This window comes from Gigantopelta aegis, chromosome 3 (assembly GCF_016097555.1).
Source record: "Gigantopelta aegis isolate Gae_Host chromosome 3, Gae_host_genome, whole genome shotgun sequence".
Classification (NCBI taxonomy): domain Eukaryota; kingdom Metazoa; phylum Mollusca; class Gastropoda; order Neomphalida; family Peltospiridae; genus Gigantopelta; species Gigantopelta aegis.
This window is the reverse complement of record NC_054701.1, coordinates 44,027,072-44,052,265: the sequence shown is the minus strand read 5'-3', so window position 1 is coordinate 44,052,265 and position 25,194 is coordinate 44,027,072. Positions and strand designations below refer to the sequence as shown.

The 25,194-nt window shown below is 36.7% G+C and overlaps 1 protein-coding gene across 1 annotated transcript; it reads right to left on the bottom strand.

The window, feature by feature from the left end:
• LOC121368657 lies at window positions 1-16,084 on the bottom strand. The gene is made up of 3 exons (XM_041493396.1): window positions 15,937-16,084; window positions 12,901-14,907; window positions 1-2,557 (listed from the first exon to the last, which is right to left on the bottom strand). The coding sequence occupies exons 2-3, from the start codon at window positions 14,866-14,868 to the stop codon at window positions 353-355; spliced, it is 4,173 nt and encodes a 1,390-aa protein (XP_041349330.1). The 5' UTR covers window positions 14,869-14,907; window positions 15,937-16,084; the 3' UTR covers window positions 1-352.
• Window positions 16,085-25,194: the final 9,110 nt, after the last annotated feature.

Sequence of the window (25,194 nt, the reverse complement as noted above, 5' to 3'; positions counted from 1 at the left end):
ATGATTTCATCAAGTTTAATATAAAAGTAGAACAAATGGATTAACATTTTAAAAAGAATATGCAGATAAACCTTTTTTTTTAAATATGTGAATATCTGCAACCATGCCAAAATAAAGTTATGTTTTGTGATGAATGTAAATCCATTTCAAAATCAAACTAAACATAAACAATGATTTCATCAAGTTTAATATAAAAGCAGAACAAATGGATTAACATTTTAAAAAGAATATGCAGATAAACCTCCTTTTTTTTTTAAATATGTGAATATCTACAACCATGCCAAAATAAATTTCACAAATAGGATCAAGGCAGAAAATGATAAAACTACTGAATGAACTGTTTAGCCATGCATTACTCATCATCAGAGTGATTTCTTCGTTTCAGTGTGAACCTCTTTTTACTCTCATATTTCTTCTTCAAGTAAATAACTACGCCAAACAGCAGCAGAAAGAGACATCCTGACACGGTGCCAATGACGGCACGGAACTCCACAGTTTTATAAATGCTTGTCTGTCCACTTTCTCCCGTGGCACTGCTAGTTGCTCCCGCTGGCTCTGGTTGTCCATGAATACTGACTTGAGTAGTACTCCTGACGTTTGTGTCGGTAGTTGATTCATTATGGACATATTCTGTGTTGTGTTGGTGCACAGCTGGTGTAGATGGTTGGATGTCCTTTGAGCTAGATTCGGTGTAGACCACTGCCGTTGTGTACTTGATTTTTGGTGTGTTTGACATTGTAATCGGCTCAGTGACTATAGTCTCAGGGTAAGTATCTTGAATGCCACCAGCATCCGTCCCTGGAAGACGTTTGGTAGGTGTAGGTGTAGGTGTAGGTGTTGGTTCTATAGGAACAGCTTCTTCCACTAAATCACATATTTCGCTGAAGCACCTGTCTGGCACGGAAATCTTTTCGACATGCAGATTTTCAAACTCATCTGGGCTGGTGCATTCTCCTTCAACGTTTAGGTTTGGTTGCATTTCTCTCAGTAGCAAGATGTTACAATCGCAGTGCAGAGGATTAAAGTTCAGAGACAAAACTTCTAGAAAAGGAAATTTTTCTGTCATGCAGATGCCGACGTCATGGATTTGATTGTGAGACAGATCCAAACTGATCAACATATATGACACTTGAAGTAAGGCACGCGGTAAGTTGCTGAATGAATTGGATGCAAGATTCACATTGTTGAGCTTTTGTTGTTGGGAAAATATGTCATCTGGCAGAAAAGACAGCTTGTTTTCCTGGATATTTAACGAGCTTAAACGAATTAAGTCATTAAATAGCCCATTCTGCAAGGATGACATCTTGTTGTCACTGAGATGAAGAGTTTTCAGAAAAAACATTCCATGTAATGCACCTGTTTCAATACTCTTCAAGATATTTCCACTCAAGTCGAGATGCTCCAAGGTATTCTGAAGAGGTGTGAAGGCATCTTTGGGGATTACCCTCAATGAATTCAAGGACAGGTCTAAGGTTTTCAGTTGAGTTAGGCCGGTAAAGCTCTCTGCATCTAGTCTTCTCAAACTTGTTTCTCTAAGAGAAAGAGACACCAAATTACCGAGTTGGGCAAACCAGTTTGTTGGAATTCTGCTTATGAATGTCTGTGATAGTTCGAGCACTTGAAGATTGACAAGGCCATCAAAGAGGTCATCATTCAGTTCTTCTGCTCTCTTGATTCCAAGAACGAGGAGCTGTTTTTGCCTGCTAAATACGTCAGTGGGAAGATTCTGTATTTTATTGAGCTGTATTTCTTGAAGATTACTGGATTTGCTACTGTTAACTTTAGCTTCACTTTCATTGTGGTAATTGAAAATACTTTCAGGAAAATGAATTAATCGTGGCATTTCTAGATAGATCTTTCTCAGAAACATTAGTCCTCTGAACACATCTTCATTTAAGCTCCTTACTTTTGGTGCTATAATGTGAAGGTCTTTTAGTGTATGTATTCCAACGGCAAAGAGATTACTGGGAAGTTCTGATGCTTTCGGAAGAGTTAGATTTAACGAATGCACTTTGATACCATCAAATATTTTCCCTGGTATTTGATATGCTGTAATTTCTAGATCAAGTTCTTTAAGCTGTAGCAAATGAACGAAGACCTGTGGTTCTGCTGTGTCTATCTTCAAGCCTTGCATTGTATGGAGGTTTTGTAATCCATTAAAAGATTTGTTTGTCAGCTTTCTGATCCTGTTACCTGTGAGTTTCAAAGACATTAACAATGGTGATTTTGAAAATGGTGAATCATCCAATGTAGTAATATCATTGTTAGCTAGAGACAAGGACTGAAGAAATGGGAATTTCTGTACTCCATTTACTTGGTCAGACTGCAGTTTGTTGTTTGAGAAATCAAGCACATCCACATCTTTTGGTAGATTTTCTGGAATCGTGGTCAGGCCTAGGTAGGAGCAATCAACATGCCTTATACGTTCTGATTCTAAATTACTTACAGAACATGTGCATGGTTCGCATGATCCTGACAGAGGCCATTTCTGGGATTCAGCTCTGACCACAGAACATGTCAGCACCAGCAGTCTGAGAACATTCCAAATCATGATGATCTAGGGCTCAGATCTAAAAAGCAAAAATGCTACACTTTAATGTGATATTAATAGAATCTATGACCGTTGTGAGGTATAGGTATGGCAATTTCAACCCAAGGGACACAAATTTTTTTGTGGGGGCCGAGGTTTAGTGAGGCCATTATAAAAACATTTTGTTCCGAGGGTTGGAATTGCCGTATCTATACCTCACAACAGTGATTGATTCTTTTTCTTGCCCATTTAATTACAGTAACAAAACAGTAATTTTGTAAGCTACGTACGGTTTGTTTATTATAGAATGATTTGTAAACATTTCGCCTACAAACAATGAAACTCATTTAATCATACGCTGAAAAATATAGTCCAACTTATGCAATGATATAAAAATGCAACAACTTAACAAATATAAAGTTGAAAATATTAATTTGTTTAAATATTTTTTTAAACAATGATACAACATGAATTGGCAAACTGAATTTTGAAAACCATGAGTTATGACGTCAATCATCGTAAAACATGAGTTATGACGCCACGCATATGTAGAAATCGTTTAGCCCTCGGGGCAGACAGATTTATCTAGCCCTAGGGTCAGACAGATTTTTCTAGCACCGTGCAAAAGCTGGATAACCCTGTCCAGTGTGCAAGAAAATTTATTCTAGTACAGTCCGCTGCTAGTTGGGTCTCAGGACAACCACCATCACCTGTCCACCCTAAAAAGAATCACTTTTTTTAATAGCAGGGGTGGAATCTAGCTCAGTGGTAGAACCTGATGGATTTTGTCTCAGAACAACTTCAACCACCATCACCAGTCTACCCCAAAAAGAATCACTGATGGATTTTGTTTTCATTCCATTCGTTGCCCAACAACTGGTACATAAAAGGTTGTGGTATGTCATTGCCATTTGGTTGCACTAGTGTATATGGCGTCATATTAATTTGGTACATTGAAACTTGTCTTTCTGCACACAGCACTCAAAATTCACGATGGCTCTAACACGCGTGCAACATATATACTGAAATGCTAGAAAAATATTCCAATACGAATTGTTCAAAATTTATATTGCTGTATACCGGTATACCACACATTTCTAGTGCTAATGCAAAAAGTTGTTGCATAATTGACCTATAATGACACTTTTATCATTATGCAGGACTCAATTTCAACGGAAAATTGCCACAATACCTAGTATTGCTAGTCATACGCTCCGATGCCCTGCTAATTAAACAGTCTCATGGCCAGATGACTGTGCCTTATTTTGCACGATAGTAATTGGTATTTCTTTTGAATGGGTGCTGTTGTGTTATATTAAGATACTTGTTTAAGTTTGTCTTGTTGCCCCGCATCCTTGGTCATAATGCCCTTGCCCTCATATTTACCGAATTCAAGGCCTGATTATGGGGTATTTACTTTATTATCTGTACCAAATTGCTATCACAAGATGATTTGAATTTGGAGGGCTGTGCACGAGTCTTAATCTTATTTGCATCTTTGGTTGTAATGCCCTCCAAAATAACTATTGGTCTAGGCAAAATGGCCCTGCCCTCATATTTACCGAATTCAAGGCCTGATTATGGGGTATTTACATTATTATCTGTACCAAATTGCCATCACAAGATGATTTGAATTTCGAGGGCTGTGCACGAGTCTAACCTTATTTGCAATTTCAGGAATTGCCATTTTCAAATCTTCAGAAATGTTATAGAGGAGTCTGTTCAGTATGAACCACACACAAAAAATTAGAATAAATAATTTGCAATTACACTATATTTTCTTACACAACATTAGTGAGAAAACCATTCATTATTTTTGATAACACATGGTTGTTTTCACATGTACGTGTGTTAACAATTGGAAGACATACGATTGAATGCTCCTAGGTGATGACCACTGCCATATATCCAATGAAAAACTACACAATGGAAATTGATTACATTGTGACGTATAGTTAACCTGACAATCATGTGTCCGTGACGTGCAAGTTAGCTATACATGCAGCGGCTGTAAATAACTCTTAGTCGAAAAAGATGTTAAAATTTGTTTAAAGCCTGGTTTTTGAGGATATGTAAGAAATAGAATAATACATTCATGTCTGTTAGATACCATTTATCTCACAAGTTGCTTAAAAAGATATTAAACTCGCTTTCGCTCGTTAAGATACATTTTAAAACAACTTGTGAGATAAATGGTATCAAATGGCCACTCATGTATTATTCTCTATTTAAAGAATAGTGACCTTGACCTTGAGATCTCACAAAAAAAATGTCAAATCTTACATCTATAATTATGTTTGAGCTGGATGCATTTAGACTGAAGTGCATGGAAGTTATTTTCTGTTTTAGTAATCTTGACTTTGGAAAGATTCTAATATCCCATGCATTTCTTTTTGCATGAAGGAACCTCATTAAGCGACTGAAACCTACAAAACCCAAACACCTGACAAGTATGCACACACATACCTGGCATTGAATTTGAGAGGGGGGGATTCCACTGGAATAAAATGATACCATATAATAATAGATATTTTGGGATTCCATCTTATAATCTTGGGGTCGTGGTGTTGCCCAGTGGTAAAGTGCTTGTCTGATGGCAGGCGGTCTAGGATCGATCCCCATCAGTGGGTCCATTGGGGTTTTTCACGTTCCAGCCAGTGCACCATGACTGATATATCAAAGGTTGTGACATGTGCTATCCTGTCTGTGTGATGGTGCATATAAAAGATGCCATAGATCCCCGTTGGTGAGCCCATTGGATTATTCCTTGTTCCAGCCAATGCACCACGACTGGTATATAAAAGGCCTTGGTATGTGCTCTCCTGTCTGTAGGATGGTGCATATATAAAAGATCCTTGCTACTAATTGGAAAAATGTAGGTTTCCTAAGACTTACCAAATGTTTGACATTTAGTAGTCAATGATTAATAAATTAGTGCTCTAGTGATGTCATTAAACGAAGTAAACTAACTTTTCCACTGAGTTCTGCCAGAACCGCAGTGTGTACACACACACAGGTACAGGTATGTGCTATCCTGTCTCTGGGATGGTGCATATGAAAAATTCCTTGCAATTAATGAAAAACTTTTGCGGGTTTTTCCCTAAGACTATACGCAGTGTACAATTCTGAGCAGAATCTGGGAGCTTGAGGCTCGCAAAAATCATATAGGACTCTCTAGCTTGGCTAGCATACGAGCTGCATGCTCGTAAAAATTATTTGTACAAATTACATTGATTCTTCAAAATGACACAGTCAACATATATCTCAAAATCCTGGGAAAACAGTCTTGAATAGCGATCTTTTCCATGGTTTTATGCAAAACATTTAGTGTATCTTCTGTTCTACTGGAGATGCACGGCAGTGCTCGCTGGGTTGGTGGTGGGCTCTAAACATTCGTAAACAGGGAGTCTTTATGACACTTAAATTTTTTAGATAAAAATCGCACACCGATACGTCAAATTGCCAAAGGTTGATTAATAAAATCGATGTGCTCTAGTGGTGTCGTTAAACAAAAAAACTTTTTAACTTTATTCTATATCCTGTCGAACCAAAATTATTGACACAAATAAAGCACAATGCCATTGTTTTATTCTATTTTTATATAAATAAAATGTAATTTGGCCCTTGTGAGGCCATGTGGGTGGGGTGCCATTTAAAATCGAACTTAACTTCTTGATTGCAGAGATAGGGCCCAGAACAGATATGCTCGAAACTCTAGTGGTATATGAGCATGTAAATAAATATTGGTAATGCAGTTTAAAAACTAATTTGGTATAAAGCTTTTTTGCTCAACTGCACACTATTAAATGAGTGGTGGTTGTTTAGTTTGTTTTTCCCGCGTTAATTCACGCATCCATATTTATGGCGCCAAAATAACTGCGCAAGAACCGACACGGTCTGTGAAACATAAATTCAAAACAGCTAATTGTATTTGTGTATATGTTTTTAAGAATCCAATTTGTTGGGGGTTTTTTGTTTGTTTTTTAATAAAATTTGACATGTCTTCATTTGAAGACCGTGATGCTGTCGTTGGAAGGAAATTCCTTTCGTTTCTATTTTTAATATTAGCACAACTTTTTAGTTTTTTTCAAGTAAAGCAATGTCACATGTATTAATTAACTATATGAAATAGGCTATTAGAATGTGCTTACCTGTATATATAACTGCCTTTATGTCTTTCATAGATAACTGTGGTGTTTTATTCACAATAACAGATTAAAAAAAAAAAAGAAATTAACAGCCATTTGGCGAAGTACTACCAGTAACAGTTACTGTTGGCCAGACGACGTGTCATGACGACGTCATAGTCACGTGGTTTACATAGAGAATACCCAGTTAATGACGTCGGATATCTGCTTTATCCTATGAAGGTAAGAATGGGAAATTCTGCGAGGCCCTGTCGAGCGGAATTTCTCATTCGACCTGAACAGGATAAAGCAGATATCCGACGTCAGTAACTAGTTATTATTTTTATCTTGCAGACCATAAAAATTAAGGGAAAAACTATTATTTCTGCCACATTGTACGATGACCTAGAGGTTAAGTGAGCAATTTTGTAATGTAGCTATGCGTGTGACGTCATATGAGTGACGTCAAAAGTCATAATCTGCTAATAGAAACAGAGGTTGCTGGATAAAGCTATGTTTGTAGTCTTTCGGAGTTGGAGGGGTGGGATCAACAGTCTGTCCCATTCTCCTATAATCATTTTTTTAATATATATAAATAATTTCAGTTTGGTTTGACGTAAGAAGAAAACAAAAAATATTTTGGAATACTATTTTTGTATGCAATTTAGAAAACAATCAGCTCAGAAATGGCTTAAATAGCTTGTAGTAAATCCATAGTATGAAAAAAAGACTATAGATAGCCAATTTGATTAAAATCAGCTCCACTGGCCTGTAGGCTACTATAGACTTTCCTTTTTTATGTCCCCCGACTGAAACTATATGTCTGTTTTGTATGAGTTTGTCTCCCCGAGAAAGTCGACAGCGGCCGTTCTGACAATTTCACCTGTAGAAGTTCTTTAAAGGGAAATCTCAACATGTTTGGGGCAAAAATAACACTGATAAATAAAAAGTTAAAGTTTGTTTTGTTTTGTTTAATGACACCACTAGAATTCTGAGAAATAAATAATAGTAATTCATCCTATAACAAAATACTATGGGCTGTAAGAAAATAAAATAATAGGACTATTGATAATCGTTTTAGAACAGTAGATGTTGAGAAGGTTTTCATTGATATATATACTCTTCAAAAAAAGTAGGGGAACCTGAAATATTAATGTAAATATCAACTATTAGACCGAACGTACGTTTTGACCACAGACATCCTAGTAAAGAACGTTCAGGTCTGTTTATCAACACACCGAAACACATTCCATAGTTTGCACGTGCATCACGCAGTTGCCCCGAACACGTGCGTGGGGTGTCATTCTCGATTTTGACAATTTTCAGGAATGTCGATTAATCACTGTGGAACATTTCTGTCAATCATTTTCATTACGTTGATCATACAGTTGTTAATATTGTTTTGTTTTTAGTCATTTTTATTGTTTGAATTTGCGATGCGGCGTATGCAATGCGATGAGCGTCTACGGACTGTTGGCATGCTGCAAACGGGTAGAAGTCAGCGTGAAGTGGCCAACACCTTCAATATTTCGAAGTCAGTGATTAGCAGACTATGGAACAGGTACCAACAAACTCAAAATGTTGACGATCGACCCCGTTCCGGTCGTCCCAGGGCAACGGCAGGAGTACAGGATCGATTCATCCGTAATCAGGCTCTAAGAAATCAAGCTCAAATACGATTAGAAATCGTCTTCATGCAGCCCATCTTCATGTTCGACGGCCCCGGGTTGTGCCTACCTTGACAAATCGTCACATTGTTCACAGACGTTAATGGTGTAGGGAGCATCAGAACTGGGGTATTCGTCGCTGGTCATGTGTCATGTTTTCAGATGAGTCCCTATTCACTTTGGACTTACCTTGACAGGCGTGGTCCGGTCTGGCGATGACAAAATGAACGGTACGCCAACGTCACAATGCGATTTTATGACAGATTTGGCGGTGGATCGGTTATGGTGTGGGGTGGTATCACTATGACTGACAAAACCCCCCTCTATAGTGTGCAAAGAAGGGTCACTGGACAGTAGCTACTACCGGGACAACATACTGAAACCCTTTGTCTTCCCGTTTGCAAGGCATGTGGGTCGACATTTTTTTCAGGACGACAATGCCCGTGCTCACCGTGCACGAATCGTCAATGCTCGCCTCCAGCAGCACAACATCTATAGAATGCCATGGCCAGCAATGAGCCCAGACCTTTTTCCCATTGAACACGTCTGGGACATGATAGGGAGACGTGTGCGTCAACGTCAAAGTACCACGTTAGCAGAACTTGGTCAGGCGCAGCAAGAGGAGTGGAACAGACTCCCTCAAATGTCCACTGGGAGACTCATACGCGGTATGCCTCGTGGTGGTATCACCAACTACTGATAAAAAAACCCCGTCAAATTTCAAATTTCACTTCAAGATATTTGGTCGTCATAAAACCTACTGTAATAATGAACTACCGGTTGTAATGTTTGCCCAATTGTATGCATGTATGTATGTATGTATATATATATATATATATATATATATATGTATGTATGTATGTATGTATGTATGTGCGTGTGTGCGTGCGTGCGTGCGTGCGTACGTACGTACATACTACATACATACATATATACATACATACATATATAGATATATAGTATTACGTTTTGTACGTATATTCGTCAAAGTATATGTTAGCTTTACATATTTAAAATGTTGGCATTTACCAACATTTGCCATGAAGAAGTTTACTTGAAGAATGCAGGAAATTGCAATTTAGAACATCAGTTATTCGAAATTTTCGGCAGGAGTATGCGCCAGAACTCCTTTTATATTTGATGTAAATACGCTTAAGGCCGGCTGTAAGAACCTTTTAGTTGGTGATAAAAGCATGAAATTCGGCACAAATGATCTCACTGGCCGTTTTTCAAATTCAATCAATGATCACTTGGATTTTCAAAATAGCAGCCATTTTTCAATATGGCCGCCAAACTGTCCTACTTTATTAATAGAGTTTTCCGATATTAGTAATCTTATTTTCTTTTGATATGTTTAAAAACATGCTGAACCTAACGTCTAATATATGAATAATTTCTATCAAATTTCTATATTCTATATATATTGTGAAATAGGCCTCTGCTGGGGCGGATCCAGCTTTTCTGATGAGGTGGGGGGGTGTCCAAGACAAAAAGGGCACCATAACATATGAAAAGGCACTATTGAAAAATTACACACGATTCACATGGATTATAATATAATAGTGCTACAACAGGGACGCTGGCAGACGTATTCTACAGTGTTCTATACATTGACAGAATAAATAAATTTGTAAAAAACCTAAAAATCCTAAATAAAAGGGGCACTTCTTAAATTTGAGGGGGGGGGGGGGGGGGGGGACACCTTGGAACCACCACCCCACCCCCACCCCAGATCCGCCCCAGCTCTGACGGTGGGAGTGACAAAGTATGGTAACCTCCCCAAACCATGGTCACCTACTATTAGCACTACTAGGAGAGCACATAACGGAACTGAGTTTTCAAATGGTGATACAAGAATTGAAAAAAATACTAATATCAAAAAGCTCTATTAAAATACATCTCATTAATAAACATTGGTGAAGCACCATGGCGGCCTTATTTTAATGCAAATGGTTATTTTGACTTTTTTTGAATAACGCCCCAGGAAAATCATCAGTGCAAGTTCCATGTTTGTATCATCATTTGAAAGTGGTTTTTTTTTAAATTGTTTTGTTTAACGACACCACTAGAGCACATTGATTTATTAATCAGCGGCTACTGGATGTCAAACATAGTCATTTTGACACAGTCATAGAGAGGAAACCCGCTACATTTTTTCCATTAGTAGAAAGGGATCTTTTATATGCACCATCCCACAGATAGGATAGCATATACCACGGCCTTTGATATACCAGTCGTGGTGCACTGGCTGTGGAGAGAAATAGCCTAATGTGCCCACCGACGGGGATCGATCCCAGACCGACCGTGCATCAAGCGAGCGCTTTACTACTGGGCTACGTCCCGCCCCTCCTTTGAAAGGTTCTCTCGGTTATCTCTACCAATATTCCTATTAGTACCGTACCTGGCCATGTTTTTAGAAGGTAAAAGGGCCTATTTTTAGGCCCGTAGCCAGCATGTCGAGTGGGAGGGTTCGACTAGGTATTTGCCTGGGCCTTTTGGATATGAAGTTGTATGGGGATCCAGAGGCATGCTTCCCCGGAAAAGTTAAAATCTCTGAAAGCCTCAAAGGCGTTTTCCTGGCATCTGGCACTTAAAAATTTATATTTTAAAACAACGATTTTCGACTATTTAGTAGATTGTATTTTTGTTACTAAGGTTTTTTTGGGGGTTTTTAAATTCATAATAACGAAATTCTAGCACACAACAGGAGTTAAAGGTAGTGACCGGAGAATTGACCTGAGGTATATGTTAAACATTTTCGGTAATAGCTTATTATAACCTTAGTAACAGAAAAGGTACGTGTACCTCAGAACTATAATCAGTTTCTTTAATAATGAACATTTATATGAAAAACGAAAGGTTCATAAAACTGTATCATCACGAATCATCGCCAACACGTGCAACCCCTGTTAAGAGTACATGTGTAGTCCTGAAACGTTTTCAGCAGAATGTATTGCATAAAGTATTGCATCCCATTTCATTTTTGTCAATGATGCGCCATATCAAAATGGCATCTAAGCCTACATGTTAGCCATAAAACATTATGAAATACTTCGAAATTACCTTTAAAAAACCCAGTTTCTAATTGATCTTAATCCTACGAGACATTTGCAAATTGGCCTTAATCCTACGAGACATTTGCAAATTCAAGAGCATCAAAATCTACCCTCGCCAGCTACCGATCATGGTCGAGCTGCTCGTGCTCCCTTGCACATGCCAGCGTGGGCGACCCCTTCTCCCACCCACCTCCAAACCTTTTCCTGTCCTGGGCGGAGAAGCCGACGAATGTCGACACCTGCGCCCATGACAGGCTTGTGCTACAACAGCTTGTTCTGAGTACACGTTACAACATATGACCTGACCTAACAGGATTATTTTCTTTGTTGTTAACCTTTTATTTCTAACACAATGGATGGAAGGTGAACTGCTTACATTGTCATGTAATCATTGAATGCTACGAGGTCATCGATATAGCAGAAAATACAACTGAACATTTGTGCTACATGTAGGTTCATCACCCCCCCCCCCCCCCCCCCCCCCCCAGATTAGTTAGAAATTCTGAATCATGTACATTGCAGCTTTGGTAAGGGGATTGCAAAATGACGAAGACAAGCAAATATTATTTTATGGAAAAGTTACAGTCAACTATTTGTTCAATATGTTCAACAAAAAAAAAGAACAAAAAGTGGCCCTCAGTTTTTGCGGAAGGGTCCTCTCCGGGTTACACTTATATCATTCCGAAGCTGGTCTACAAGGGAGCCAAACTATTTCAGCAGCTAAAGCATTTAATACAAAAACCTACATAGTAACTTGAAAATAATACATTGCAAAATGATATCTGTCATTGCAAATGTAACGAATTATTTGAATGGATTGTACATTTGTTCATTGCAAGTAATTATTTAATTTGATCTAACTGTGGTGTTTATAGATTCAGCGCATATACAATTTTATGTATATAAATGTCAAAAAATGCATTTTAAAAGTGTTGCATTTATTAGCATTAAATTGTAATGTTCAACTTTTATTGTAAAATGCATGAAATTGCATTTCTGAACGTTTGGTTTTCACATTTTTCACTGTTTCCATCTCCTAATTCTAAAAATCACATATCAATATATTACTGGTCACTGAACCGTTCCTCCTGTTGTTAACATCTTCCGACTCCTAGATGACTAAAACAGCATGACTGCTTAATAGTTGTTCAGATGTACAGGTTTAACAGTAGTAGTAGAGTAGCAGCAGTATCAGCAGCTGCAGCAGCATCAATGGTAGTAGAAGACGAAGCAACAGCAATGGTAACAGAAGCAGCAGTGGTAGTTTATAGGTAGAAAAACAAGTTAATAGCCTAACTGTGAATGGCCCCTTAAAAAGAAAGAAAGAAAGATTTATTCCGCACATCAGACCAAAAAATAGCTTTCCTGGAAAGTCTGACCTTTGTGGAAGCATATTGTAAACTTTTTACAACAAATTTGAAAACGTAAGCAATGTTGTTGTTTTGGGGCGGTTTTTTTTTTTTTTTTTAAAGAAGTAATATTAAATCCAAGAAAATGAGTTTTCTGCTGATTTACACTACACCATTCTTTTTATCGAGGCGTGCCACAGCATATCTTGTTTTGTTATCGTGTCTTTTCTTGACATATACAACCACAGCAATGAGGCACATAAAAATGAACCCTCCTACTCCTCCGACAATCGCCTTGAATTCTATTTTGTTGAACAAGGCCTCCAGACCCTCTCCGCCGTGATGCTGATGGTTCCCGTGCTCGCTTTGCTGTACAATCTGAGAAGCCATACTGCTTGCGTAGAGCACGGACTCGGGACCCGTCAGCACAACTCTCGTTGGCGATATCATGTCCACAAAGACCAAACGACCTGACTGTACAACACATTTTGTACCGATGCACCGATCTGGAGTGGAAATGTTATCAACGTGTTGATTTTTAAACTCGTCTGGACTGACACACACTGCTTGCAGGCGCAGGATTCGGTGGGACGTCTTCAGTTTCAAGATGTTACAGTCGCAGTTTAGAGGGTTTGATTTCAGACACAGAAATTCAAGAAACCGGAACTTATCTTCCAGGCAGCGGTCGATATTACGAATCTGATTGTTTGATAGATCCAAGTTGACAAGCACGTCTGATAATTCGAGAAGGGCGTGTGGGAAGCTGCGGAATAAGTTGGAACCTAGATTTAGTTTGCTCAGTCTTTGTTGACGGTGAAATATCTTAGCCGGCAGGAAGGACAACATATTTTCGTGCATATTCAAAACTCTTAGACGAATAAGATCATTGAACATGTCACTTTGCAAAGATGACATTTTATTATCGCTTAGATCAAGCGTCTTCAAAGATTGCATTCTGCCTAAAGCATCGGTTTCAATATTCTTCAAAATATTTTCGCTCAAATCAAGATACGTCAGAGTATTCTGAAACGGTGTGAAGGCATCTTGAGGAATTAACCGTAACGAATTTCCAGAAATGTCTAATACTATTAGTTGAGTTAAACCCCTTAAACTCTCCGGATCTAGCATTCGTAGACTAGTTTGGCTAATGTTAAGAGTTAGTAGGTTACCGAGTCGTGCAAACCAGTTATCTGGAATTTGGCTTATGAAACTCTGAGACAAATCAAGTTCTTGAAGGCTGAGAAGACTGTTGAAAAGGTGTTTCGGCAATTCTTCTGCTTTGCTGATCTTAAGGGTATGCATGTTGTTCAGATTTCTGAAAATACTTGAAGGAAGAGTCTGTACTGAAACTAACTGTATAGTCTGCAAATTACTTAATTGGAATTTATTGAATATCCTTTCAGGTAACGTTTCCAGTTTTGGTACTTCAAGGTAGATGTACATCAAAAACATTAGTCCTTGTAACAAATCGTCATGCATGGACGTTAATTGTGGTCCAACAATGCGGATTTTTTTCAGAGTATTTCTACCAAAGGAAAAGATATCCTTAGGGATTTTGGTTGCTTTTAGAAGAGTAAGCTGCAATGAGTGAACTGTCAGGCCATCGAATATTCCTGTTGGTATTTCAGTAGATCCAATTTCCAAATCCAGTTCCCTTAGTCGTGGAAGGTATTCAAACATTTGTGCCTCTGCTGACTCTATCTTCAATCCGTGCAGCGTCTTTAGGTTTCGCAGTCCACGAAATGCATTTTTTGTGAGCTTTATGATATCGTTCCCCGCAAATTTCAAAGACGTTAGCAAAGATGACTTCGAAAACGGCGAGTCATCCAGCTTTGTAATATTATTATTGACAAGAGAGAGAAATTGTAGCAATGGAAATCTGCCGACGCCCTTTACATTGTCCGATTGCAGATTGTTGTTTGCAAAATCAAGAACGTCCATGTCCGTTGGTAAATGTGAAGGGAATTCTGTCAAATTTAGGTTGAAACAATTGACGCCTTTCACAATCTCGAATCCTTTATATTTTATTGAACACTTACAAGGGTTACATGATCCTGATAAGGGCCATCGTTGGGTGTCAACAGTTACTGTCAGAACCGTCAGTATCACCAGCAGTATGGCTTTATCCCAACTCATCATCTTGTGATGTAGCTTGGAAGATGTTCAATCTGTTAAATACTGAAAAACAAAAACGGTGTTTGTTAATACTTTAACACCACAAGTTTACCGGCCTCGGTGGCGTCGTGGTTAGGCCATCGGTCTACAGGCTGGTAGGTACTGGGTTCGGATCCCAGTCGAGGCATGGGATTTTTAATCCAAATACCGACTCCAAACCCTGAATGAGTGCTCCGCAAGGCTCAATGGGTAGGTGTAAACCACTTGCACCGACCAGTGATCCATAACTGGTTCAACAAAGGCCATGGTTTGTGCTATCCTGCCTGTGGGAAGCGCAAATAAAAGATCCCTTGCTGCTAATCGGAAAGAGTAGCCCATGTAGTGGCGACAGCGGGTTTCCTCTCAAATTTTGTGTGGTCCTTAACCATATGTCTGACGCCATATAACCGTAAATAAAATGTGTTGAGTGCGTCGTTAAATAAAACATTTCTTTCTTTCACCACAAGTTAAGATCAATTCCAAAATTATCACAAACAAAAATGACTTCCTACCGTTTAATTTTATTGTTTTAAATATGGAGAATACTTATTCATAGCTTACCCGAACTCTGTAGAAGAACTGAGGGTCCAATAGGCAGCCGTAGATTGTTATTTTTGTTGCTGTACCATATCCATGGTTTATTTATTATTTTATTATATTGGCTACAAATGTTTAAAATACTTATAATTCCAAGACTGATATATCAATTACTTGATGGCACATATACATATACGCTTCATATTTCTTGTGAAAATGCATATAAAAGATCCTTTGTTGCTTACTGGGGAAAAGGGCGTTTCTTGGGGGGGGGGGGGGGGGGGGGGTCTTCTTTTCACAATGACCCACTAAATGTTGCGCTTAATTGAATGTCCAAGAAAACATACTTGAACTCTAGATGGATTAAAAACTTAAGAAGTTTTATCCTTTTTGTTATTATTACCACCACCACCATCATCGTCATCATCGTCATCATCATCATCAGCATCAGTATCAGCATCAGTGGTCAACGCAATATCAAAGACTAGTTTAAAATTAAAAACAATATTCAAATACCTTAATCAGAGTACTCATTCAGCTTCTAAAATTTGAAAAATATGTCCAGTCAGTGAAAGGCCCAGCTGGATGCGTACCTCCTCGTTGACTCGCAGATAACATTTGTTAACTCGCATTAGCATTATCTGACATGTACAGGGTTAGGATAAAGTTAACTAAACAGTTAGACGACACCAATTGCATTATTAGTTTGACCAAACCATACGATGATTGAAATGTTTGTCATCGAGTAACTATTTGACATGTAATATTAGGGTTGTTCCAGAAAGACCCCATTGTAGGTAGCAGGGAAGTAAATGGACCAATCAGCGTTGTGTTACCCCACGAATGTAATACATTATCAATTTAACCCCCATCCCTACTCTTTTTAAATGCTTTAGCAATTTGCCAGTAAATAAGAAGTTTGGTATTTCGCAGGATTGCATATATGTATGTTGCTCAGAGGTGTTTTAAGTAAGATTTTACTTTCCATCATATATTGAGTATGACAACAAGCCTAAGGTATAGTGACTTCCTAGTAGCTGCGAAACGACAAATTGGGGTGTTCCTTTGAAACTGAAAGCTCCCCTCCCCCAGATTTACACTTGTGCATTTTACAAATTACTGACGAAATTAAAAATTAAATGACGGAGAATTTATGTTAGAAAATGTTTGGGGTTTTTTTGGGGGGTAGCGTTATGTTATAGTGGACAGTATATTAATTTTATTTCATTGCTACTTGTAATCGGCAGAGGGGAGGGGTTAACCCCTCTCCCGACAAATGCTAAAGATTGTCATTTGTGTACGCTCGCACCCATACCCCCCCCCCCCCCCCCAACACATACACATATGCACACACGCATATACACACAAAACATATACGTAAAACATACACACTCACACACAGAAATAGAGACAGAGTTGAGAGAGACAGAGACGAAGAAATACACACACACACACACACACACGCACACACACAGAGAAATAGAGACGGAGTTGAGAGAGACAGAGACGAAGAAATACACACACACACAGACACACACGCACGCATATTCGTATCGCCCCACCCCGTTAGTAACTGATAAATGATTTGTGTCATACTCTATTTCAACACTATTGGTATATCTTCATCACTCTAGAGTAAATGGGACGTCAACGAACAACTGTCAACGGTACCGACACACACCTGACTTTGTTTATATTGGTGATGGATATAACCCATTGGTACAGTTTTCAACTGAGATGCGATGGGCGGAAGGATCGATCGCCATCGATGGACTCTGGGTGGGTTTTTGTTTTCCTATCCCAACTAGTGCCCGCGACTGGTATATTAAAGGTCGTGGCATGTCATATTATGAAAATATAGCGTATACTGATACATGTAGCAATATATATTAAGACTGATTTAGTGCATGGCTTGTTTGGAGATCGCAGGGTTTTAGGTTTTATATAATTCAAAAAAACTTTTCTTTTTTTTTCTTCTTATGCCATTTATCTCTGTCTTTTCAGAACTGGATTCATGTAAAAACAGGCAGCAACATTTAATTTAATAAAGAAAATGTAATTTTTGGTTTTAAAACCAGAAATAACGATCCCGTTAATGTCATTGTACTTGTTACAAAACACTTAATATTTAAAAGTCATTTCAATGCACGTGTACCCAGTTTGAAATGGATCCAAAAAGAGTTGACTGAATACTATTATGTGTCAAAAGCAACAGCTTTTTCCGCATGCAATTATGATAAATTCACCAAATTTTGGTCAATTTGTCACAATTTATTTAAAAATTAGATTGTATTTTTTTTCTCTCTTCTTTTTGATACTTAGTATGTCCTCGGTCTCCTTTTGAATTTTTCACACATGTATGTTGATTATTAGTCACATATATTTGATTTTCTAGCTAAATATATCTTTAACTACTTTATTTTCCATGTAGTTAAATATCTCTTTGTCATATTCACTGTATATATCTGTGTGTGGATATCATATCAATAAAAATGGGAATAATAAAAACAAATTTTTATCTGTCTTGTATTCTTCTTCTTCTTCTTCTTCTTCTTCTTCTTATTCTAAATATATTCCCTTCTGATTTTCTTCCCTCTTATTCGCTATTTCTCTGTTGTCGTTTAAATCTGAGATTATAAAAACATATGGTTATATGTAATACAGATCACTGTCCACGTTCAACTGTATGCATGTGTTGAACTTTAGTCTGAATCAGTTTCTGTCAGCTTTGTTATGTTAAACATATTTTGTTGTTATTAGAACATGGATATAAATATTATGTAAAGCAGTGATTCGGGGTTCCCAACCCCAACACTTCTATATGGTCTGGGACAGTAAATATTTATTTAAAAAATAAATTTTTAAAAAGTGCATAAAAGACCCTTGCTGCTTTTTGGAAGAAGTATCGTGTGTGGCGGTAGCGGGTTCTCTCTTTTACCCCGTATGTCTGTCTGTCTGTCTGTCTGTGTGTGTGTGTGTCTCTCTCTCTCTCTCTCTCTCTCTCTCTCTCTCTCTCTCTCTCTCTCTCTCTCTCTCTCTCTCTCTCTCTCTCTCTCTCAAGATTCTAAATAGCCATATGTTAATGTCATGCATACATGTATGTAGTATACGAGTCCACCTAAATATAATGCGTTGCGCCCTACGCTGTATCTAGTCAGAGCACTGACGCTAAGAGAGCTAAACGGACATTTGGACAGTTGTCAACGCTCTTTTACATGATATGAAAGTATTTAACGTCAGGTCTTCTGAATTATTTAATTAATTAATTCAAATATCTTAATTAATTCCCTACGTTTACACAAACGTATATTGTTTGCAGGAATTATTAAAACTCAGTAAGTTATAAAAATTAAACCTAACGCAATGCCAGCTGTGTAATACGGAAGCGTATTAGTGCCATCACACACAATAAAATAATTCGATTTTCCAACATTTAAACTTGGAAAAATCAAGTTCAATCTTGGAAAAATCAACTTTAAACTTGGAAAAATCAAGTTTAATCTTGCAAAGATCCATATATAATCTTGGAAAGATCCACATATAATCTTGGAGAGATCCACATATAATCTTGGAAAGATCCACATATAATCTTGGAAAGATCAACTTTAATCTTGGAAAAATCAACTTTCATTTTTGTAACAGGGACACATACCTTTAATATATTAATTAACAAATTAAGTTTAGATAGAAATATCACACAATTATAATGGGACCACATGCCTTTATATTAATTAACAAACTAAGTTTAGATTAAAATATCACAAAATTGTAACTGGTATGCACCGTTAATATATTAATATTGTTAATTAATACATTAAAGGTACGTGTCCTACTTCAATACTATGTGATATTTCTATCTAAACTTTGTTAATTGATATATGAAAGGGACGTTGTTCTGTTTCAATACTGACGATATTTCTATCTAAACTTAGCTTGTTAATTAATATATTACAGGAACGAGGTCCTACTTTGTTAATTAATATATTAAAGGTGCGTGGGCCTACTATAATACTGTGTGATATTTCTATCTAAACTTTGTTAATTAATATATTCAAGAGCTGCCAAACGATGGACGCTTTTCTTACGAAAAAAAAGAAAAAAGTATAATATAACTGGTCAATAAAATAAATACGTTTACGAAATATCTTGATCAACTGCGATCACCCTCAAAAAAATAAAATGTCAGTTAAATATGACTATTGAATTTGTTGCGTTCGGCGAATTGCTTTTTATATTGCATGTTGTTTAGAGATGAATGTATTTAACAGCTGACACTGTCGAATGCGTTCTCAACTTAAACCGTGTCTGACATGTGATTGGTACCGGTACCGTAAATATGTTTAACATGTCATACCTTTCATTCTGTCTCGAATAAAGTGAATCAGGTCAGGTCAGGTCATAGGGTTTTACGTGCACATTCAGAACAAGCTGTTGTAGCGCACGTCTGTCGTGGGCACAAGAGCCGGCCTTGGCAGACTCCACCGTCCATGACAGGAAAGGTGGGGGGGGGGGGGGGAGAGGAGGGACCGCCTGCACTGGCAGGTGCAAGGGAGCACCAGCAGCCCGATCAAATCGGTAGCAGGCGGGTGTGGGTGGTGGTGGTGCTATGGAATTTGAATGGAGCAGTTAAATGCCAAAGAGAAAAGGGTGCGCAATTTTGATTGAGGGAATTTGGCGCAATTTTGAACGGTCGGTCGAAAGGCCGAGCTAATATAGGTTTTGATATTAGTGAATCGAGAGTAGCTCGTTAATTTTAGAGCTCTACGATGCTGTGGTGTCTCCCTAGGTTGCCCATAGGGCCCTTATAAAGGGCCTGACCGCTTCTGGTCGTGGCATCACCAAGTACCAAGTTATTACCAGCAGCAAGTATTGGGGGTTTGGGTAGGGGAGGCTGATTTTCTTTTGTTCCGCTCCCCCCGGGTGCATTGCAATTGTGTACTCGGAACCGGTATTCTTTTGTCCGGCTCCTTATTAGAGTACGTGCTGGGTACAAAGTAAATGGTGGAACTTCGATTATATACCCTTGTTGAATTAACAATCAAGGGGGAGCAACTGACTTAAATATTATTAACGAAAGCGATTCCGATGCCGTCAATACACCAAACAGAAAACGAAAGCTATGCCCAATACCTTAATCTAAACACATTTATGAGTTGTGGGTTTTTTTACCACGCGCGCGTATAGTGATTTAATTGTTGTTTTCACAAACTATGAATCCTTGTCTATTAATGATAACATTATACTCACCATACAGCCCCTCACAGGTGTACAGGCTCCAGTTTGTCTGGGGAAGGGGGTGGCAGGCTGAGTTTTGTCCGAATTTAGAGGCTTTAAAAAAAAATGCTCGAATCTCGATAACATTTATTCACATTTGAATTAAGCACTGCCAAATAGCTATATAGGGTTGCAAACGGACCCACTGCGCATTTGACATGGATTACAATTAACGAGTATTAAGGTACAAAATAGAAATGTATTGTTTCACAGTGTAACTAGTTCTGTTCACTTATATGCTGGTCTTAGAAAAAAATATGCGTCTCGCCCCTTGCTTCTGCCAAGTCTGTCAATGATCGTATCCATATTTTGAGCGATGGTTATATTGGAGTACGATCGCTCTAGATATGTTATGAGTGCGACACTGTTCAGTCGTACCTGGCCCATAGTCGAACACAGGTAGGTTTTTACAACGTGTCACACATTTAATGTAGTTAAAGTTTACTGCTGCTCTTGAAGTCTTATCAAAAAATTTACGCGCTACGACCTCAAAATACCTGAAATAAAATATTAAAAACTCATCACAAATAGCTCCAGAATGCATCTCTGAGCATCTACATTTAAAACGTTTCCGGGTAAGCATGCCCCGAACCTCTTAGACCTCACGCACCCTTCGGGCGCTCGATTCGGTGCCTTCGACACCTATGATATAAATTTAGTTCCACCCAATATCTCAACGCACCCCCCCCCCCCCCACACACACACACCCCACCCCACTCCCGCAAACATGGCTGGTTACGGGCCTGATTAGTAAACTAAGTTTAGATAGAAATATCACACGGTATTGTAGTAGGACCCCGGTCCTTTAATATATTAATTAACAAAGACTAGTTTAGATAGAAATATCACACATTATTGAAATAGGACCACGTACCTTTAATATATATATATATATATATATATATATATATATATATATATATATATATATATATATATATATATATATATATATATATATATATATTATATATTTTTTTTTTTTTTTTTTTTTTTTTTTTTTTTTTTTAATACATATTTATTGTCCCAGATCATATAGCAGTGTCGGGTTTGGGAGCCCCGACTCACTGCTTTACATTTGTATCCATGATCTAAGCAGCAACAAACTGTTAAAAATAACAAAAGCTAATAGAAACTGATTCAGGGTGAAGTTCAATTCATGCATACAGATGCACATGGACAGTGATCTATAATATAACTATTGTTATGATCCGAGATTTAAACCGGAACAGAGAAAATATCGAATAAGAAGGATGAGAATCAGAAAAGGATTTAGAAGAAGAAGAAGAAGAAGAAGAAGAAGAAGAAGAAGAAGAAGAAGAAAAATACAAGACAGATATAGATGGCATAAGAAGAAGGAAAGAAGTTGTTTTGAATTAAATAAGACATGAAACTCTGCGATCTCCAAACAGGCCACGCACTAAATCAGTCACAATATGTATTGCTACATGTATATATGTATACATTATATTTTCTTAATATTAATTATATCTATATTACTATCACTCGCTCATTAAAGAGGTTGAGCCATGGGGACCATTCTTTAATAAATTTTTCATAATTACATTTTTTAAATAGAATATATCTTTCTATTTCAAATTTTTTATGCAATATGTTTTTAATGGCAGTGATTTCTAAGCATTTTTTCTGTATTTTTGTACAGTAAATATAGTATTTTATATTAATAATTAGCCAATTAAGAAAGTATCTTTTTCATTATTTATGAAACCAAACATGATATTATTTTTATTAAAAGTAATTATATTCCCAGTCTTAGTTAATATCCAGGCTTGTACCGAATCCCATAAGTTTTTGGTCTCATTACACTCTACAAATAAATGTGATATGGTTTCAGGATAATTACTACATAAATTGCACATATTCGAATCGATGTAGCGAATCATATGTAAAAATGTATTAGTAGCTAAAATTCTTTGAAATAATTTGTATTGGAACCATAATAATGTTGAATCGTTCACGCATTGGAAAGGTAGCAAATAGTACTGTTCCCAATCACTTGGTGTAAAAATAAATCCTTGATTCGTGTATTTAATTTGTGATTTTGGCGTTACTGATTTGAAGTTTATTATATCGTACATATCTTTACATCCTCGTTGGCTTTTTAACAATAGTTTTAGTTTAAATGGAAGAATGGGTTTATTTATTGTTGTGAAACTATCATCTTTCAAAGTATCTAAATTTTTAAGGTATGATTTTACTGCTTTTACCAGTGAAACATAGTACAAGAAATTTGTTGTTGTATGATATATATTTATAAATTTACCATAAGACAAAATATCACCTTGTTCATCGAATAGGTCACTTATGAAAATAATGCCTTTGCGGGCATAATTTTTATATATAAATGGTTTTCGATCTATAAGTATTTCAGTATTATGCTAGATGTTCGTACATAAAATATCGTTTACACTTTCAGGATTATGTTTATTTTCTATCTTTACCCAACAAAGTAATGTATCTCTCCAAAACTTATTTAGAATTTGGGTGGCTTTTCCCGTAATGAAATAATCTCCATGTATTATTAATTCATTTGTTGATACGTTTGTAACAGACTTAAAGAGATAAACCCACTTTGAATTACTTACAAACAATCTTCGTATCCACGAACTTTTTAAAGCGATCATGAAGTTACTTACATTTAACATTTTGAGTCCTCCTACTTTATAGTCTTGAGTTATTAGATCACGTTTTAACTTTTCAGGTTTATTCTGCCAAATAAATTTAAAAAATAGTGTGTTTAGAGTTTTTAAGAACATTTCTCTTGGGTTCGGTAAAGATATTAGAAGATGTGTAATAATTGGTATTATTAATGTTTTAAGAACTATTATTCTACCTAAGACTGTTAATTTTCTTAAAGACCATCTTTTCAATGAATTTTTAATTTCTAGTAGCTTAGGGTTAAAATTAAGTTCATTAATATTTTCCAAACCTTTAATATATTAATTGACAAAGTTTAGATAGAAATATCACACAGTATTAATATATTAAAGGTCCGTGGCCCTGTTACAATATTGTGATATTGTAATCTGAACTTAGTTTATTAATTAACATATTAAAGGTATGTGGTCTTATTACAACTGTGTGATATTTCTATCTAAACTTAGTTTGTTAATTAATATATTAAAGGTATGTGGCCCTGATACAATAGTGTGATATTTCTATCTAAACTTAATTTGTTAATTAATCTGTTCTAATGGTGTACTATTTATATCTAAACTTAGTTTGTTAATTAATATATTAAAGGTTGTTGATTCTTCCAAATTTAAAGTTCATTTTTCTAAGATTATATGTTGATCTTTCCAAGATTAAAGTTGATTTTTCCAAGTTTAAAGTTGATTTTTCCAAGTTTAAATGTTGGAAAATATAATTATTTTATTGTGTGTAGTGGCATCTTTCCAAACTTGTATGTTGATCTTTTCAAGATTAAAGTTGATTTTTCCAAGATTAAACTTGATTTTTTCCAAGATTAAAATTGATTTTTCCAAGTTTAAAGTTGATTTTTACACGATTACACTTGATTTTTCCAAGTTTAAATGTTGGAAAATATAATTCTTTTAGTGTGTGTGATGGCACCAATACGCTTCCGTAGTAAATAATTATATAATATTATTGATTAAGTAGACTGTCCCATCTAAAATCACAGAACAGACTAATTACGTCTCTTGGTTAACATGGGTGGTCGTTTTTTATCGAACGTACCATTAGTCCTAATAGTATGCTTTTCTTTTTCTTTTTTTGCTTTTTTGGGGGGCATTTTTAGAGAAAAATACTATAACCCCATTTCGTTCTGTTAATGCAAATTGAAATATATTTAGTTAAATAGTTTATTATATTAGCAAGTCATTTATGTTGTTTTACAACTCAGGTTGGTATTAGCGAAGCGCCTTGTTGTAAATTACTGCGTTTGTTTACACTGTGCATACAGGAGTTGGTAGGAGCTGACGTTACTTCCTTATACGCTAGAGTACCGGACACGACGAAAAAGAAATAAAATGGCTACCCCCAGTTAGCAGGATTAATCACGGGTTTTTTTTTTATTAATTCTAAAATTACGCGTTTTCATTTCAGTGTCAGTATGTGTTGGTGGTCCGAGTATGCATCTTTCCAACACATATATGGCTCATATTTAACTTTACTTCCCATTTAAGCTCAAAGTACATGCTTAAATAATAGCCCCATAATTCTTTTCTGACAGTATACACCTGTAGATTTCTTTTCTTTCTTTATCTAGAGTAGTGTCCCTTAGTTTACTATGTAATACACATAGAAACATTGTTATATTGTATTAACGTATATGTTACATTGTAAAACAATTTAGTAACAATGAAACAATATTATGATTTAAAATAAGAGTTTGATTTAACATTTTTACTTATTTATTTAAATATTTATTAAAATTATTCCCTATAGGCTACAGCAGACGACAAAACAGTCTGGCATAAAGGTCACGTGGTGTATTGGCATAGCTGCATAATTTAG

Bases quoted from the DNA above. Each gene is read 5' to 3' on its own strand.
- LOC121368657 (XM_041493396.1), bottom strand. From the start codon at position 14,868: ATGATGAGTTGGGATAAAGCCATACTGCTGGTGATACTGACGGTTCTG. The intron at 2,558-12,900 runs GTAGTGTAAATC...TCTGAGCCCTAG, and splicing joins GCCTCGATAAAAAGAATGGT to ATCATCATGATTTGGAATGT.